General features: G+C 44.7%; 2 protein-coding genes across 7 annotated transcripts in view; one reads left to right on the top strand and one right to left on the bottom strand.

Annotated features, from left to right (window-relative positions):
* Positions 1 to 5933, bottom strand: part of WRNIP1 (WRN helicase interacting protein 1) — a 35369-nt gene extending 29436 nt beyond the window's left edge. The window contains exons 1-3 of one of the 6 annotated variants that reach the window (XM_084619192.1): positions 5778 to 5933; positions 4471 to 5446; positions 486 to 633 (exon numbers count right to left, since the gene is read on the bottom strand). The gene's annotated coding sequence lies outside the window, so the exon portion shown is untranslated. The remainder of the gene's footprint in view (positions 1 to 485; positions 634 to 4470; positions 5447 to 5777) is intronic. The other 5 variants (XM_084619191.1, XM_084619194.1, XM_084619193.1 and 2 more) reach the window with 5 other exon arrangements.
* Positions 5934 to 6970: 1037 nt separating this feature from the next.
* The window catches only part of MYLK4 (myosin light chain kinase family member 4), a 101469-nt gene continuing 92961 nt past the window's right edge, over positions 6971 to 15478 (top strand). Inside the window, exon 1 of the mRNA XM_084620342.1 lies at positions 6971 to 7120. Coding sequence (XP_084476468.1) covers positions 6980 to 7120 — 141 coding nt within the window. The 5' untranslated portion in view covers positions 6971 to 6979. The remainder of the gene's footprint in view (positions 7121 to 15478) is intronic.

The raw sequence follows: 15478 nt of genomic DNA, 5'->3' as shown, positions 1-15478 counted from the left end.
GCCTCTGTGGCTCTGTGCAGTTGAAAATAGCTGTGGCCTTTAGGCCTTTGTATGCCCATGAAGACAACAAATGCCTGCTCTGAGGTAAGCTATCCTGGCCAAAGTGGAATGCTGGCCTATTGAGGAAGACTGAAAGGAAAAGCCCCTCAGGAATGAGTTGGAGCAACACTTAATTCTAGGTCCATCTTCTCCGTTCTCACCAAAACAGCCCAGCCCACAGAGATTTTTTTTTCCCCATTTAAATAACATGTATATTTTCTGAATTATTTGACAGTAAAATTATGTAGGACAGACGGATTTTTGTATTGCACATGTTAACTGTTGGGACAGAGTTACAAGGTAGATTTAGGGCGGATTAAACCTGTTTCTGTGGTAACAGATGGCTCTAGGCCCAGTCTCACAGGTTTCTGCTTTATCAGATTACCAAAGAGTAGTGGGGGTGCTCTGCTGTCTATCTTATCAGTGTTGTAGTGGTGATCACTCACTGCTGTTGAATTCCATAATTGAACCCTGGAAGCCTTCCCTTGTTTACCATGTTGTTTTAGGATGGTGTGAAGATAATAATGGAGAGGAGTGACGTAACAGGTGGGCAATGGGCCCCCATCTTCTTTTCTTTCCTTGCTCCCTGCCTCTCTGTACCGGAAAGATAATGGAGCAAATAATTAAGCAATCAATTTGCAAACATCTAGAAGGTGATAAATAACAGTCCTCCCTTGTGGATGGGGGGAAGCAGTAAATTTTTAAGAGCAGGTTAGACAAATACCTGTCAGGAATGGTCTAGAGATAATACTTAGTCCTGCCATGAGTGCAGGTAACTGGACTAGGGGACCTCTTGAGGTCTCTTCCTGTCCTGTGATTCTAAAACACAGCCATGAGGATCACAACATCTTTAGGCTTGTCACCCCTTTAACATTTTCCCCAGCTGATTGAACATCAGTCAGCTAGGGAAAAATGTGCCCTTTTCATTAGGACATGTCACTGTCATTAGACAGATTGCTACATTTGGTGATCATGGGCTGGGAAAGGATGTGGTCTTTAAGTGATTACAGAGAGACTTAGGCTTTCTGTTGCCATTGGGGTACTTCTCTCTCACAGTAGGAAGCACTCTTTGCAGCTGTGTAGTCCAAAAGCATTTCAGAGTCTATGAGTAATGAGAGCCATGGGATTATTTTTACCTGGATTACAGCCTGTCATTTGTCTAACAGCTTTTAAATATTTTCCTCCACACACTTGCTTAAAGCAATCTTCAAAATATATTGTGGGCTAGATTCAGTCCTGGAATATACCAGCTAAAGTAGCTAATCATAGACTATCAGGGTTGGAAGGGACCTCAGGAGGTCATCTAGTCCAACCCCCTGCTCAAAGCAGGACCAATCCCCAACTAAATCATCCCAGCCAGGGCTTTGTAAAGCCTGACCTTAAAAAACCTCTAAGGAAGGAGATTCCACTACCTCCCTAGGTAACCCATTCCAGCACTTCACCACCCTCCTAGTGAAAATGTTTTTCCTAATATCCAACCTAAACCTTCCCCACTGTAACTTGAGACCATTACTCCTTGTTCTGTCATCTGCTACCACTTTAGAACAATTTAGATCCATCCTCTTTGGAACCTCCTTTCATGTAGTTGAAAGCAGCTATCAAATCCCCCCTCATTCTTCTCTTCTGCAGACTAAATAATCCCAGTTCCCTCAGCCTTTCCTCATTAATCATGTTCTCCAGCCCCCTAATCATTTTTGTTGCCCTCCGCTTGACTCCCCAATTTTTCCACATCCTTCTTGTAGTGTGGGGCCCAAAACTGGACACAGTACTCCAGATGAGGCCTCACCAATGCCGAATAGAGGGGAATGATCACGTCCCTGGATCTGCTGGCAATGCTCCTACTTATACAGCCCAAATGCCGTTAGCCTTCTTGGCAACAAGGGCACACTGTTGACTCATATCCAGCTTCTCGTCCACAGTAACCCCTAGGTCCACTTCTGCAGAACTTCTGCCTAGCCACTCGGTCCCTAGTCTGTAGCAGTGCATGGGATTCTTCCGTCCTTAATGCAGGACCCTGCACTTGTCCTTATTGAACCTCATCAGATTTCTTTTGGCCCAATTAGTCTAGGTCCCTCTGTATCGTGTCCCTACCCTCCAGCGTATCTACCACTCCTCCCAGTTTAGTGTCATCTGCAAACTTGCTGAGGGTGTAATCCATGCCATCCTCCAGATCATTAATGAAGATACTGAACAAAACCTGCCCCAGGACCGACCCTTGGGGCACTCTGCTGGATACTGGCTGCCAACTAGACGTGGAGCCATTGATCACTACCCGATGATCTAGCCAGCTTTCTGTCCACATTATAGTCCATTCATCCAGCCCATACTTCTTTAACTTGCTGGCAAGAATACTGTAGGAGACTGTGTCAAAAGCTTTGTAAAGTCAAGGAACAACACGTCCACTGCTTTCCCCTCATCCACAGAGCCAGTTATCTCATCATAGAAGGCTATTAGGTTAGTCAGACATGACTTGCCCTTGGTGAATCCATGCTGACTGTTCCTGATCACTTTCCTTTCCTCTAAGTGCTTCAAAATTGATTCCTTGAGGACCTACTCCATGACTTTTCCAGGTACTGAGGTGAGAGTGATTGGCCTGTAGTTCCCCGAATCCTCCTCCTCCCCTTTTTTAAAGACAGGCACTACATTAGCCTTTTTCCAGTTATCCGGGACCTCCCCTGATTGCCATGAGTTTTCAAAGATAATGACCAATGGCTCTGCAATCACATCTGCCAACTCCTTTAGCACCCTTGGATGCAGCACATCCGGCCCCATGGACTTGTGCTCGTCCAGCTTTTCTAAATAGTCCCGAACCACTTTTTTCTCCACAGAGGGCTGGTCACCTCCTCTCCATACTCTGCTGCCCAGTGCAGTAGTCTGGGAGCTGACCTTGTTCATGAAGACAGAGGCAAAAAAAGCATTGAGTACATTAGCTTTTTCCACATCCTCTGTCACTAGTTTGCGCCCCCCATTCAGTAAGGGGCCCACACTGTCCCTGACCTTCTTCTTGTTGCTAACATACCTGTAGAAACCCTTCTTTTTACTCTTAACACCCCTTGCTAGCTGCAACTCCAAGTGTGATTTGGCCTTCCTGATTTCACTCCTGCATGCCTGAGCAATATTTTTTATACTCCTCCCTGGTCATTTGTCCAAGCTTCCACTTCTTGTAAGCTTCTTTTTTGTATTTAAAATCAGCAAGGATTTCACTGTTAAGCCAAGCTGGTCGCCTGCCATATTTACTATTCTTTCTACACATCGGGATGGTTTGTCCCTGTAACCTCAATAAGGATTCTTTAAAATACAGCCAGCTCTCCTGGACTCCTTTCCCCCTCATGTTATTCTCCCAGGGGATCTTGCCTATCAGTTCCCTGAGGGAGTCAAGGTCTGCTTTTCTGAAGTCCAGGGTCTGTATTGTGCTGCTTTCCTTTCTTCCTTGTGTCAGGATCCTGAACTCGACCATCTCATGGTCACTGCCTCCCAGGTTCCCATCCAGTTTTGCTTCCCCTACTAATTCTTCCCAGTTTGTGAGCAGCAGGTCAAGAGGAAGTCACTGCATTCAAGTTGCAGTGGGGGAGGTTTAGATTGGATATTAGGAAAAACTTTTTCACTAAGAGGGTGGTGAAACACTGGAATGCGTTACCTAGGGAGGTGGTAGAATCTCCTTCCTTAGAGGTTTTTAAGGTCAGGCTTGACAAAGCCCTGGCTGGGATTATTTAACTGGGAATTGGTCCTGCTTTGAGCAGGGGGTTGGACTAGATGACCTTCTGGGGTCCCTTCCAACCCTGATATTCTATGATTCTATGATTCTAAGAGCTCTGCCCCTAGTTGGTTCCTCCAGCACTTGCACCAGGAAATTGTCCCCTACACTTTCTAAAAACTTCCTGGATTGTCTGTGCACTGCTGTATTGCTCTCCCTGCAGATATCAGGGTGATTGAAACCCCTATGATAACCAGGGCCTGTGATCTAGTAACTTCTGTTAGTTGCCTGAAGAAAGCCTCATCCACCTCATCCCCCTGGTCCGGTGGTCTATAGCAGACTCCCACCATGACATCACCCGTGTTGCTCTCACTTCTAAACTTAATCCAAGACTCTCAGGTTTTTCTGCAGTTTCATACTTGAGCTCTGAGCAGTGATACTGCTCTCTTACATTCAGTGCAACTCCCCCACCTTTTCTGCCCTGCCTGTCCTTCCTGAACAGTACTCCAGTCATGTGAGTTATCCCACCAAGTCTCTGTTATTCCAATCACATCATAATTCCTTGACTTTGCCAGGACTTCCATTTCTCCCTGCTTGTTTCCCAGGCTTCTTGAATTTGTGTATAGGCACTTAAGATAATTTGCTGATTGTCCTGCTTTCTCAGTATGAGGCAGGAGTCCTCCCCTCTTGCACTCTCCTGCTCGTGCTTCCTCCCGGTATCCCACTTCCCCACTTACCTCAGAGCTTTGGTCTCCTTCCCCCAGTGAACCTAGTTTAAAGCCCTCCTCACTAGGTTAGCCAGCCTGCTTACAAAGATGCTCTTCCTTCTTTTCGTTAGATGGAGCCCGTCTCTGCCTAGCAATCCTTCTTCTTGGAGCACCATCCCATGGTCAAAGAATCCAAAGCCTTCTCTCCAGCACCACCTGCATAGCCATTCGTTGACTTCTACATTTCGACGGTCTCTACCTGGGCCTTTTCCTTCCACAGGGAGGATGGACGAGAAGACCACTTGTGCCACAAACTCCTTTATCCTTCTTCCCAAAGCCACATAGTCTGCAGTGATCTGCTCAAGGTCATTCTTGGCAGTATCATTGGTGCCCACATGGAGAAGCAGGAAGGGGTAGTGAGCTGAGGGCATGATGAGACTTGGCAGTCTCTCCGTCACATCATGAATCCTAGCTCCTGGCAAGCAGCACGCTTCTCGGTTGTCCCGGTCGGGACGGCAGGTAAATGACTCAGTCCCCCTTAGGAGGGAGTCCCTGACCACCACCACCCACCTCCTTCTCTTGGGAGTGGTGGTCGTGGAACCCCCATCCCTAGGACAGTGCATCTCATGCCTTCCAATCGGTGGAGTCTTCTCCTGCTCCCTTCCCTCAGATGTATCATCTGTCCACTGTCCACATTCGTACCTATGGAGAGAACATGAAAACGGTTGCTCACCTGTATCTGCATTGCTGGTACATGGATGCTCCTCTTTCTTCTTCTGGAGGTCACATGCTGCTAATTTTCTTTACCGTCCTTCTGTCCCTGCTGTACAGCCTGCTCTGATTTTTCAGAATGTTGTGCCCGTAGAAGCATATCCTGATGTCTATCCAGGAAATCTTCATTTTCTCTTATGCAATGCAGGGTTGATACTTGTTTCTCCAGACTTTGAACCTTCTCTTCCAATATGGAGACCAGCTTGCACTTTGTACAGACAAAGTTGCTTCTGTCCTGTAGAAGAAAGATAAACATGGCACATCCTGTGCAGGTCACAACAGCTGATCACTCACCATCCATATTACCTTCCTTCTAAGAGCTTCTTCAGCTGTTGCAGTAACAACTCAGAGAAGCCTGCAAGATGAAAGCCTCAGTAGGCTCTCCCCAGGCGAACTCCAAGTCAAAATCCCTATGTTCACCTCTCCACTCGTTCGCAACGGGCTGCCTTTTTATAACCATCAGGCCCACTCAAGGCCCACCTGGAACAAAGCACTCCCAATTCACACTTTTCAAACAGTCAAGCACACGGACAAACTGTCCCTGCAACAGACACTCAGATACTCACCAACACAGCCCCCTAATGCAGCTCTTAGTGTACCTCCTCTCGGACAGATCCCAGTGAAACTACCTCTGTTAGCCTCGCTGCTGTTCGCGGAGGAAAAAAAGCTCCAAGAATCTCTTTCCTGCCCTGGGGAGTCAGAACACAGCAACAAGGCACTGTTCCAGGAATGAGTGGGGCAAGGTCAACTGAAAGATATGCTGACCTAACACAGCCTAGCTTAAATGCTGACAAATAAATTTTCTATTAAAGGGAAAGTGTTCACATGAACATCACATATTTAATTACTTACGTAATCCTATATTATACAAAATTACTCATCTGTGTTACTAATAACAGTGAAAGAATAATTAAAGTCTAATTTACTTTGTATAATTTATGGTGTTTGTCCAGGTTGAGCAAAATGCAAGCAATAAACAATGCAACTGGATTGGTTTGTTTCAGCTTTTTTGTTCTCATGAGCTAGCACAGTGCTATTGTATTTGGGTTTACATCACTGCTAGACAAGGCTTACAAAAATAATTCAAACATTTTATTCACTTTAGATTTTAGGTCTAAAATAAATTGAGAGTCCCTTTCCTTTACTTCTGAAATGTTAGATTCCACTGCTCCCCATCAAAATCTGTAGTACTAGGAGACATTTTTTCAATGTGTGAGTGCAACACATTTTTATACAGATGTGAAAATGGAATTTAGGGCTTGTCTACACAGGGAAGTTGACTGGCATAGCTCGCTGTGTGGACATTATTCTAGAATATAAATCACTTTATTCCAGAATAATGAGTGTGCTTTGGAATAGCTATTGCAGAGTAGCTTAATGTGCAATAGCTATTCTAGTCAATTTCTCTGTGAAATCAAGCCTTTAGGTTCCTAAGTCACTAAAAAACTGGTAATGATATCTAAGACAGGCAAAGGTTACTAATGTCAGCAATGTTTCTTTTTTGAGCCTAGCTAGTTATAGCTACAAAAAAATACCCCCACAGATTTTAAGAGGAAAAAATGTATAACATTTTTATTGCACAGTTGACTTGTTTTTAAACTAAAAATGCAAGAATCATGTTAATGTTTCATCTGTTTCTCCTCATTACAGACAAGAAAAGGAAGATGTCAAATGTCATGAGTATTCACTGATTTATGAAACCAAGCTGGAGAGAGATCAAGATGGTAACCTTATTGGATACAACACAAAGCTATTTAAGATTAACAGGATGGAAGAAATCAATACACAGTACAGCAGTACCAAACTAGGCAAAGTGGCTTTTTTTCAGTGCTTGGAAAAGGTGGAGAGGGTGAGAAGCTTTTGGGAAGAAAGAATCAGTGAACCAGAGCCTGGCACAGAAGATAAAGAGGTAACCAACTACAGAGATATTACCTTCTGTCCTGTGCTTCCCACATATGTATAGCTTAGTACAGTGAAATTTCACTTTCCATGCTATTTTTCATATTTTCCATTAAATATAATGCAGTTACTGTAGTTTTGAGAGATTTTTGAACTTGGGTGCCTAAAGTTAGGCAATTAAATCTGTATTTAGGCACATTGCCTGATTTTCAGAAGACTCATGGGAGTTGTGAGACTTCAGCACCTCTGAAAAAGCAGGCTGCTTATTTAAATGTGGATTTAGTTGCCCCTCAAGTTTAGCAAGTTCCCAATTTAGAAAATTCTGGAATAATTTTTTGAAAAATATGTAAATCTTTCCATGCTACTTAGTTAAAAATGAGACAAATGTTTTAACATCATAGATGGTGATCCTGCATGATTGAAGCTGGTGGGAGCTTATTGACTTCCATAGGAGCAGGAGCAGGTCCATAGCGTAAAGGTTTTGTGCAGAAAGATGGTTGCATGTTCAGCTAAAATTCTCCTTTCTGGTGGTTTGAAAGAATAAAATATTTCCTGACATCATTACATTTTACTAAGGAGAAAAGCCAGAGAAGCTACTGACTCTACTGACCTGTAGTTCAGACAATAGTTAGGGAGTAGTACTTAGAACCAATGCAGTGAGAAATTATTTGTTTACATACCAGTTTGTGAAAAATTACATATATTTTAGTTTTTATCTGTGGGAGGGAAATGTAAATATTCAAAGGTTATAAATGGCAACCTGAGACATTTGTATAATTTTAAAGTTATTCTGAGATGTTTTGCTTTTATATTCAAATACCAAGAAATTTAGTTTTTAATTATTTTAATCATTATTCTCATCATGATATATTTGGGGGAACTAATTATTTTACTATTAAGTGTGCTGCTACTGTTGTTAGTCATTTTTAAAAAGAAAATATTTATGTATTACAAAAACCCCCCTCTCCTTTGTATAAAATGCATTTCTAGTCAATTTCAAGGTAAAATCAAGACTCTTCTGACAGATTTCCAGGTCTCTATATAGGATTCACACATTATATTAATACAGCATTGTCACATTGTCAAAGCTACTAGTCCCCATGACTACAAGGTTAATTTCTGGGTGGTGGGTTGTTGTTTTTTTGTTTAGTTTTTTTTTTGGGGGGGGGGAATCTACTAACTCCCCAAAATGAGGGTTGTGTCAGTATTAAAGTCACAATTATTGGGCTGGAGTGTGGAAGCAGAAACCAGTAGTGTTGACTTGCACTCCGTCCGTTCTTTCTGCCTGCTGCAACATTCTTATCTGCAGGGATTTGGAATGAAGAGATTTCCTGTTGTTCTGAAGATTCTCATTCATTTCAGTCCACAGCCATGTAACAAAAATGTGGCAGGCAGGAATAGGAGGGCTGGATGAACTGTTAGCCAGTACTACAGTAAACCCAACATAGAATCATAGAATATCAGGGTTGGAAGGGACCTCAGGAGGTCATCTAGTCCAACCCTCTGCTCAAAGCAGGACCAATTCCCAATTAAATCATCCCAGCCAGGGCTTTGTCAAGCCTGACCTTAAAAACTTCTAAGGAAGGAGATTCTACCACTTCCCTAGGTAACGCATTCCAGTGTTATGTCTACCATCGTCAGTTTATTGCAAGCAGGTTGTGCATTCTAAATTGGCATTTTAAGTTTTTTGCTGGTGCCATATATATTTTACAAATATTGCTGATTCCCCAGGCAATGCAAGTAAAATATTGCTCAAGGGTAAAACTAGTTGTCGAGATTGTTATAATAACTTGCTTTAATTAACTGGGTGGCCACTATCATCGCTGAGCACTCTTTCCTTCCCAGTGGTCTGTGAGTGTCAAAAAAGGAATCAAAACCAAATCTTCTGCTTAGCAGGGCAGAGCCCTAGAGTTTCTGAGCCTTCCTGCATATAGCAGGTAGTAGTCTGGATGGTTGCAAGCTTGTTTCCCATTTCTTGGGGGGGGCTCCATTAATCATTGATTCTAACTTCATCACCTTTGATATGTTTCAAGAGTTAGTGCTTTGTTAGAAGTGTTGCTGGAACTGGTGCAAAAACTTTTGAGATTCATTGGAAGAGGTGTGACTGACTACAGGCCTCCAGGAGGAAAAGGAGCAAGTGCCGAAGCAAGGTTGTGTCCTCCTACTCTAGCCTAACAGTCTAGTCAAAAGAACAATCTTGCTCAAGCTAAAAGGTAGTATAATTCTATTCTAATGACATTCTACCATCTTTCTTGAGCAAGAATTCCAAATACATAAGCTTGAATGATGTTTTTCCTAATACTGGTCCCAAATTAACTCACATAAAAGTCATTGGCAAAACTCCCAGATCCTAATTCAGCACAGCACGTAGGCATGTGGTTAAAATTAATGCCTAAAATTTTTTGCTGAACCGATTGGGCCTAAACCATGGTGTAGGTGTAGAAGAAAAGTGAGCCCTGTATATAAAAGCTTTTAGTTTTATCCCCAAGCCTGTTGAACACTATCATAGTTTTATTATATTATACAATGAGAGGAGGAAGGAATAATTTTCCCTGCAGGAATGGGTGGCTGTGCGGGGAAAAGCAGGGGGTGGGAGTGCAGACTTAATTTCAGCATGTGGGATCTCACTCAGATTGAACTCAATGGTAAAGCTCCTATTCATTTCAGTGGGAGCAGTACTAAGCCCAGAAAATATGCCAGTGAGGTTGTGGGAGAAAATGTACAATATTCAGAATATTTATAAAAGATGTGTTCATTTGAAAGGTAAATGTTATCAGAGGCTAATTGGGCATAATTATAGAAGAAAATACACACCCCACATCCCCGGAAATAGCTGTCTTTCTAGAGATGTTACTTTTCTAAAATAAACAAACGTTATCTTATTTTCAATATTACTTATATTTTATAAAATCAAAAAGCTTAATCTGAAGACAAACACCCAAGGAACCATTAGAACAATGGAAAACAAATAACTGTGCTGCCAATTCAGTTATGTGTAATAGCTCAAAGAAAATCACTGGGAGAAAGCTGTGGTGTGCATTCCCCTTGTTGGCACTCTTCTTCAGATCTTCCGCGGGATGAAAAGTTACTCACTGAATACAAAAAGGGTTGTTCTGGCAAATTAGAATTTCTTTCTCTGTTCTTTGTATATATTTTTGTTCCCTCTGGGCCAGTGTTCAGAACAGGCCCTTCCTATTATTTTTGCAACTATATGGGTTCAAATTAAAGAACATTGAGCTACCAAAGAAGAAAAGATGGAAAGCATGAGAGTTAACAAGAAAAAAAAAAGGGTAGTTTTCTGATCAACTTTTATATGCAGAATGTTCTATTGCCCTCCCTTTCTACCTGTGGATCAAATTCTGCCCTTGGATGTGTGCACAATAGCACAAAAGCTGCACAACTGCAGTCAGGCAGAATTTGGCCCCCCAAACTATTTCTATATCTGAAGACCACTTATAGCCTGGCAATTATTTATGCCACCAGAGTTCAAGAATTTTGGAGTTAACTGATAGCATGATTACTTTCGTCAATCACAGTCAAGTTCAACCCTGTCTGATTAACTCAGTTGACTTCAGACTGCTCCAATTACAGGATGACATCCTGGCCCATTGAATTTCACCCTCAGTCTCTGCCCCTGGCCCTCAGCTGGTAGAGAAGTGTGGTTTGACAGCAAATGGAACTGAAATCCACATGTTTAAATTGGTTGCAGAGATTCAAAATGAGGGGAACCAAGCATAAAAACAGAGCACACTGTTTTAAATGATATGGGATTAGTTTCTTTAGTTGTAAACATGTTCTTTAATCTCATTTTCATGATTCTGGTGCAAGTAATTTATTTATGATTTATTTGTTAATTTTATTGATTTTTTCCAGTGCCCACTGCTCTAGCTGCCAGGCACTTGTTTACAGAATTCATACAACAATAAAACCACGCATGATGGGTGGTATTAAAAGACCATTTCTTTAGGACTACAAAACCAGCCAAACAGCTAACCCAGTCTTAAACTCAAACTCTCTAAACTCTGCCAGACTACCCAGGGGAACAAGTTTTAAAGGCAGGGCCCCTCAACTTTAAGAAAGTTCTGCTCTTGGTCCTGGAGTGATGTAATTCACCCCCACAGCCTGAAAGCAGATTTCAGTGCAGCAGCTCTCTAGCTATTATGGTCTGGAGTGGTGGCTGCGACTAGTCCAGGCTTCCGTGCAGGGTTTCTGGATTGTATGATTTTGGGCCTGGCCAACCCCCTAATTTCCTTTTCCTACCAGCTTATTTAGGGTCAGCGCAGAGTTCATCTTTGCAGTACACTGAAGGTGCAGAGACCCCTCTGTTGCCGGCACCCAGTGCCGAGAGGCTGAACAACAGCTTGAGTGGTTCGTTACCCGGTGTGCTACACCCAATAATCACAACAGGGTGGAGAAGCAGAAAAGTTTATTTGCAGCTGCAAAAAGGTACAGGGAGAATAAAATCTCAAATCCTGCACAACAGAGCAGGAAGTTACACAGGCTTTTATACATCCTTTTCCCCAGCATACTTATCCAATAGCAAGCTGCCCCAAGTATCCATATAGCCAGCCAATCCAGTTCCCAGCTAGTTCCCTGATTCTCTGTATCATTTGTTAAACTATACATAAAGCTGCTTTATTCAGCATTGTTCTTCCATATCTCCTCTGTTTGGCCTTGCTTAGTTTCAGGCAGTCTGACTCTGCAACATACTGTTGCAGATTCTCAGCATAACTGCTGTGTGTGCCTCCAGGCGGGGGGGCCAAGGACACTTGGGCCTAGCACACAGAGCTGCTGCGAGTGCCTCCAGGCAGGAGGGGGGGGGGGGGCCAAGGACACAGGGGCCTAGTGCGAGGGGGCTTCATCGACACTCGTGGTCTTCCAACCCCTCGAGTTACCTAGTGGCCATGCCCCAGTGTTCCCAACAACTCCCCCCTTTGAGAACACTCAACAGCCTTGGCTCTGAGTTTTCTCACTTGGGCTTGCTACATTGGAGATATTAACTGGACGGCAAGTTACATTTCCAAACCCCTTTTTTGTGGTAAGATTATTTGTAAGTGTTTCCCTAAAAGGGGAGGAACCATTACACCCACACTGTTGGCCTCCCCTGTTGGTCTTTATCCAATACCCATTAGCCCACTGTGTAATAACACAGGAGCTCTTTTCCCACAGGATGCCCATAGGGATCAGATTGGTTTCGGGTAAAACATAACACTTCCTTAGTGAGTACTGCAACTGAATACTCCTGGTCCTGATAGGTGGCTTGCTGTAAAGAGGTCTTGTTTGAGAACGGTGAGTTCGTTCTTTCCTGCTCTTTGGTGGTGGCTAATTCTGCTAGGGTCAAGGGCAGCATGTCAAGGGGCATTCCCGTTTTGGGGGATAGTGGAGTTGGAGCACATACCCAGCAATCAGTCTGGTTTGTTAAAGTAGCAACATGGTGTGCAAGCAAAACAAAGGAGTTATGCTCCCGATATGCACAATTTGGAAATACCAATACAAAGAATAACAATGTTACCCAATTAATTATTACCAGTCTTTTCAACCCAGGGTCTCCAGAACCTGGGTGGGCCCATTTTAGCATTAAGGTGCCCGCTATTTGTGTTTTTTAAACAGTAGCTTTAGCCCGAGATCGTCACTAGATGAGGAGTCAGCAGGTTGGACGGTCCACTGTTCTGCTGACGAGGGGGCAGGTACTGCCTTCAGACGAGAGTGATGGATCCAGTTCTTGTGTCCCTTGATTTTTGCCGCTGTATGGGAGATCAGCAGGACGGTATAGGGTCCTTTCCACTTTTCCTGGAGAGGCTCGTCTTTCCAGGTGCGAACAAGCACAGAGTCACCGGGCTGTAAGGAGTGGACGGGAGAGTCCAAGGGGAGAGGCTGGGAATCCTTGGTATACCTGTGAAGAGACAAGAGAACAGCAGACAGGGAACACATATACTGTGACAAAAAAACATTACCCAACTCCCATTCCCCTGACAGAACCGGGGTGCCATTCATGGGCCATGCCCTTCCAAACATAATTTCAAAGGGACTGAGCCCTAATCTACCCTTAGGGAGAACGCGGATACGGAGTAGGACGAGGGGCAAAGCATCAGGCCATCGCAGTGAGGCTTCTTGGCACACTTTTGAGAGATGCCGTTTAAGGGTCTGATTGGTACGCTCCACTACACCACTGGCTTGCGGTCTCCAGGGCGTATGGAGTTTCCAGGGGATTTGTAAGGCATGTGAGATGCTTTGAATGATTTTTGATGTGAAGTGTGTCCCATTGTCAGATTCCATCCACAGGGGGAGTCCAAAGCCAGGAATGATCTCCTTAACAAACTTGAGGGCCACTGTCCTGGCAGTGCAGTTACGGCATGGGAAGGCTTCTGGCCATCCGCTGAACCGATCCACTATAACAAGGAGATATTTGAACCCTTGGGTTCGGGGAAACTCAGTAAAGTCTATTTGCCACACTTGTCCGGGGCCCGGAGTGGGTTCTAGGGCAGCTGGTGGCACAGGATGTCCCGGTCGGGGGTTATTCTTTTGGCAGACTAAGCAGTCCGCTTGTACCTGGGCAGCCAGGGGTCGGAGTCCGGAAGTGATAAAGTATTTTCCCATTAGCTGGATAAGTGCTTCCCTGCCAGCATGAGTGGTTTGATGTAGTTTCTGCAGCACTGGCCGGATTAGGCCCTTTGGTAAGAGGACCTTCCCTTCTGGGGAATGGAGCCATCCCTCCTTTTCCCGGAGACTGAGTTTGTCAGTTAGCTGTCTCTCCTCCCCAGAGTACTGAGGGGTTGGAAGCTCCCCTACTGATGGGATAAGGGCATGCATATGGGCGTTCTCAGTCTGAGGGGATGGCAGGGTGGCAGCATGCTTAGCCTCTCTATCTGCCCGGGCGTTACCTCTGGCCACATCTTGATCCTCCCTTTGATGGGCTTTACAGTGTACCACCGCCACTTCCGAGGGGAGTTGTACGGCTTCTAGGAGCCGGAGGATTTGGGGCCCATACTTGACTGGGGAGCCTTGGGCTGTCAGCATTCCCCTTTGCTTCCATAGGCCAGCATGAGCATGCAGCACACCAAAAGCATACTTTGAATCAGTAAAAATGTTGACCCGCTTTCCTTTTGACAGTTCAAGTGCACGGGTCAGGGCTATTAGTTCGGCAAGCTGGGCAGAGGTCCCAGCAGGCAAACCTTCAGCTTCCACAGTGTCATGGAGGGTCACAACAGCATAACCCGCCCTCCTTTGCCCATCTATTACAGTACTGCTACCATCAGTGTACCACTCATAATCTGCATTTGGGAGAGGTACATCCTTTAAATCCGGACGGCTGGAGTACTGGACATCTATGATCTCTAAACAGTCATGTTTCTGTTCCTCTGTTTCTGGCAAGAGAGTGGCTGGGTTAAGGGAGGGGCAAGGCTGTAGGGTGACTTCAGAGTTTTCTAACAGCTTAGCCTGGTACCGAGCAATCCGAGCCTGGGTGAGCCAAAGCCCTCCCTTTGCATCCAATAAGGCTCGGACCATATGGGGAGTATAGATTTGCATAACCCCTCCCAATGTTAGCTTTTTCGCTTCCTCAAGCAATAGGGCAGTAGCTGCGACTGCCCGTAAACATGCCGGCCAACCCTTTGCAACCTGATCCAATTGCTTAGAAAAATAAGCCACAGGACGCTTCCATGCTCCTAACAGCTGTGTAAGCACTCCTAGGGCCACCCCCCTTCGTTCATGTGCATACAACTGAAACGGCTTAGAGAGATCTGGCAAGCCCAGAGCCGGGGCTTCCATTAATTTTCTTTTCAGGATTTTAAATGCCCTATCAGCCTCTGGGGTCCAATAGAAGGGGTCATGATCTGCTTCTTTTACACAGTCGTACAGGGGTTTAGCCCACAGTCCAAACTCTGGGATCCATATCCTGCAAAAGCCTGCCATACCCAGAAATGCCCTGAGCCGCTTACGGTTACTTGGGGTAGGAACTTGACAGATAGATTCCTTTCTTTTTTTTTCGCTTGAACGCTGACGCTCCCCTTGCCTTAGCTGTAACCTGATCCCTCTCCACCTCAGACAACAGGGTTCTCAGGAGGATATTACAGTCGTCTCAATCGGCTTGTGACTACTGAGGCACCCCTTAAAGACTGAAATAAACCTGCTTGCGTTCGTTGAGAATTCCCCAGCCTGTGTTTTAAAAGCTGCTTAGTCTATTGGATTGAATGGCACATGGGTTTAAACGTGCATAGTGGTAGCCTGACGTCCATCTGCCCCTGGGCAAGCCACAACAGTCTCTGTAAGCAAAGGATAGAGTCCCACCGAGGGGGCAATCTCTGTAACCCGAGGCATCCTACCCTTATACGGTGGGGGTGTGGGGGCCGAAGGGGACACCGGCTCTGCC

The sequence above is a fragment of the Lepidochelys olivacea genome (assembly GCF_965140295.1).
Source record: "Lepidochelys olivacea isolate rLepOli2 genome assembly, chromosome: 2".
Taxonomy (NCBI): domain Eukaryota; kingdom Metazoa; phylum Chordata; order Testudines; family Cheloniidae; genus Lepidochelys; species Lepidochelys olivacea.
The sequence above is the reverse complement of the archived record's forward strand: the minus strand, read 5'-3'. Positions and strand labels throughout refer to the sequence as shown.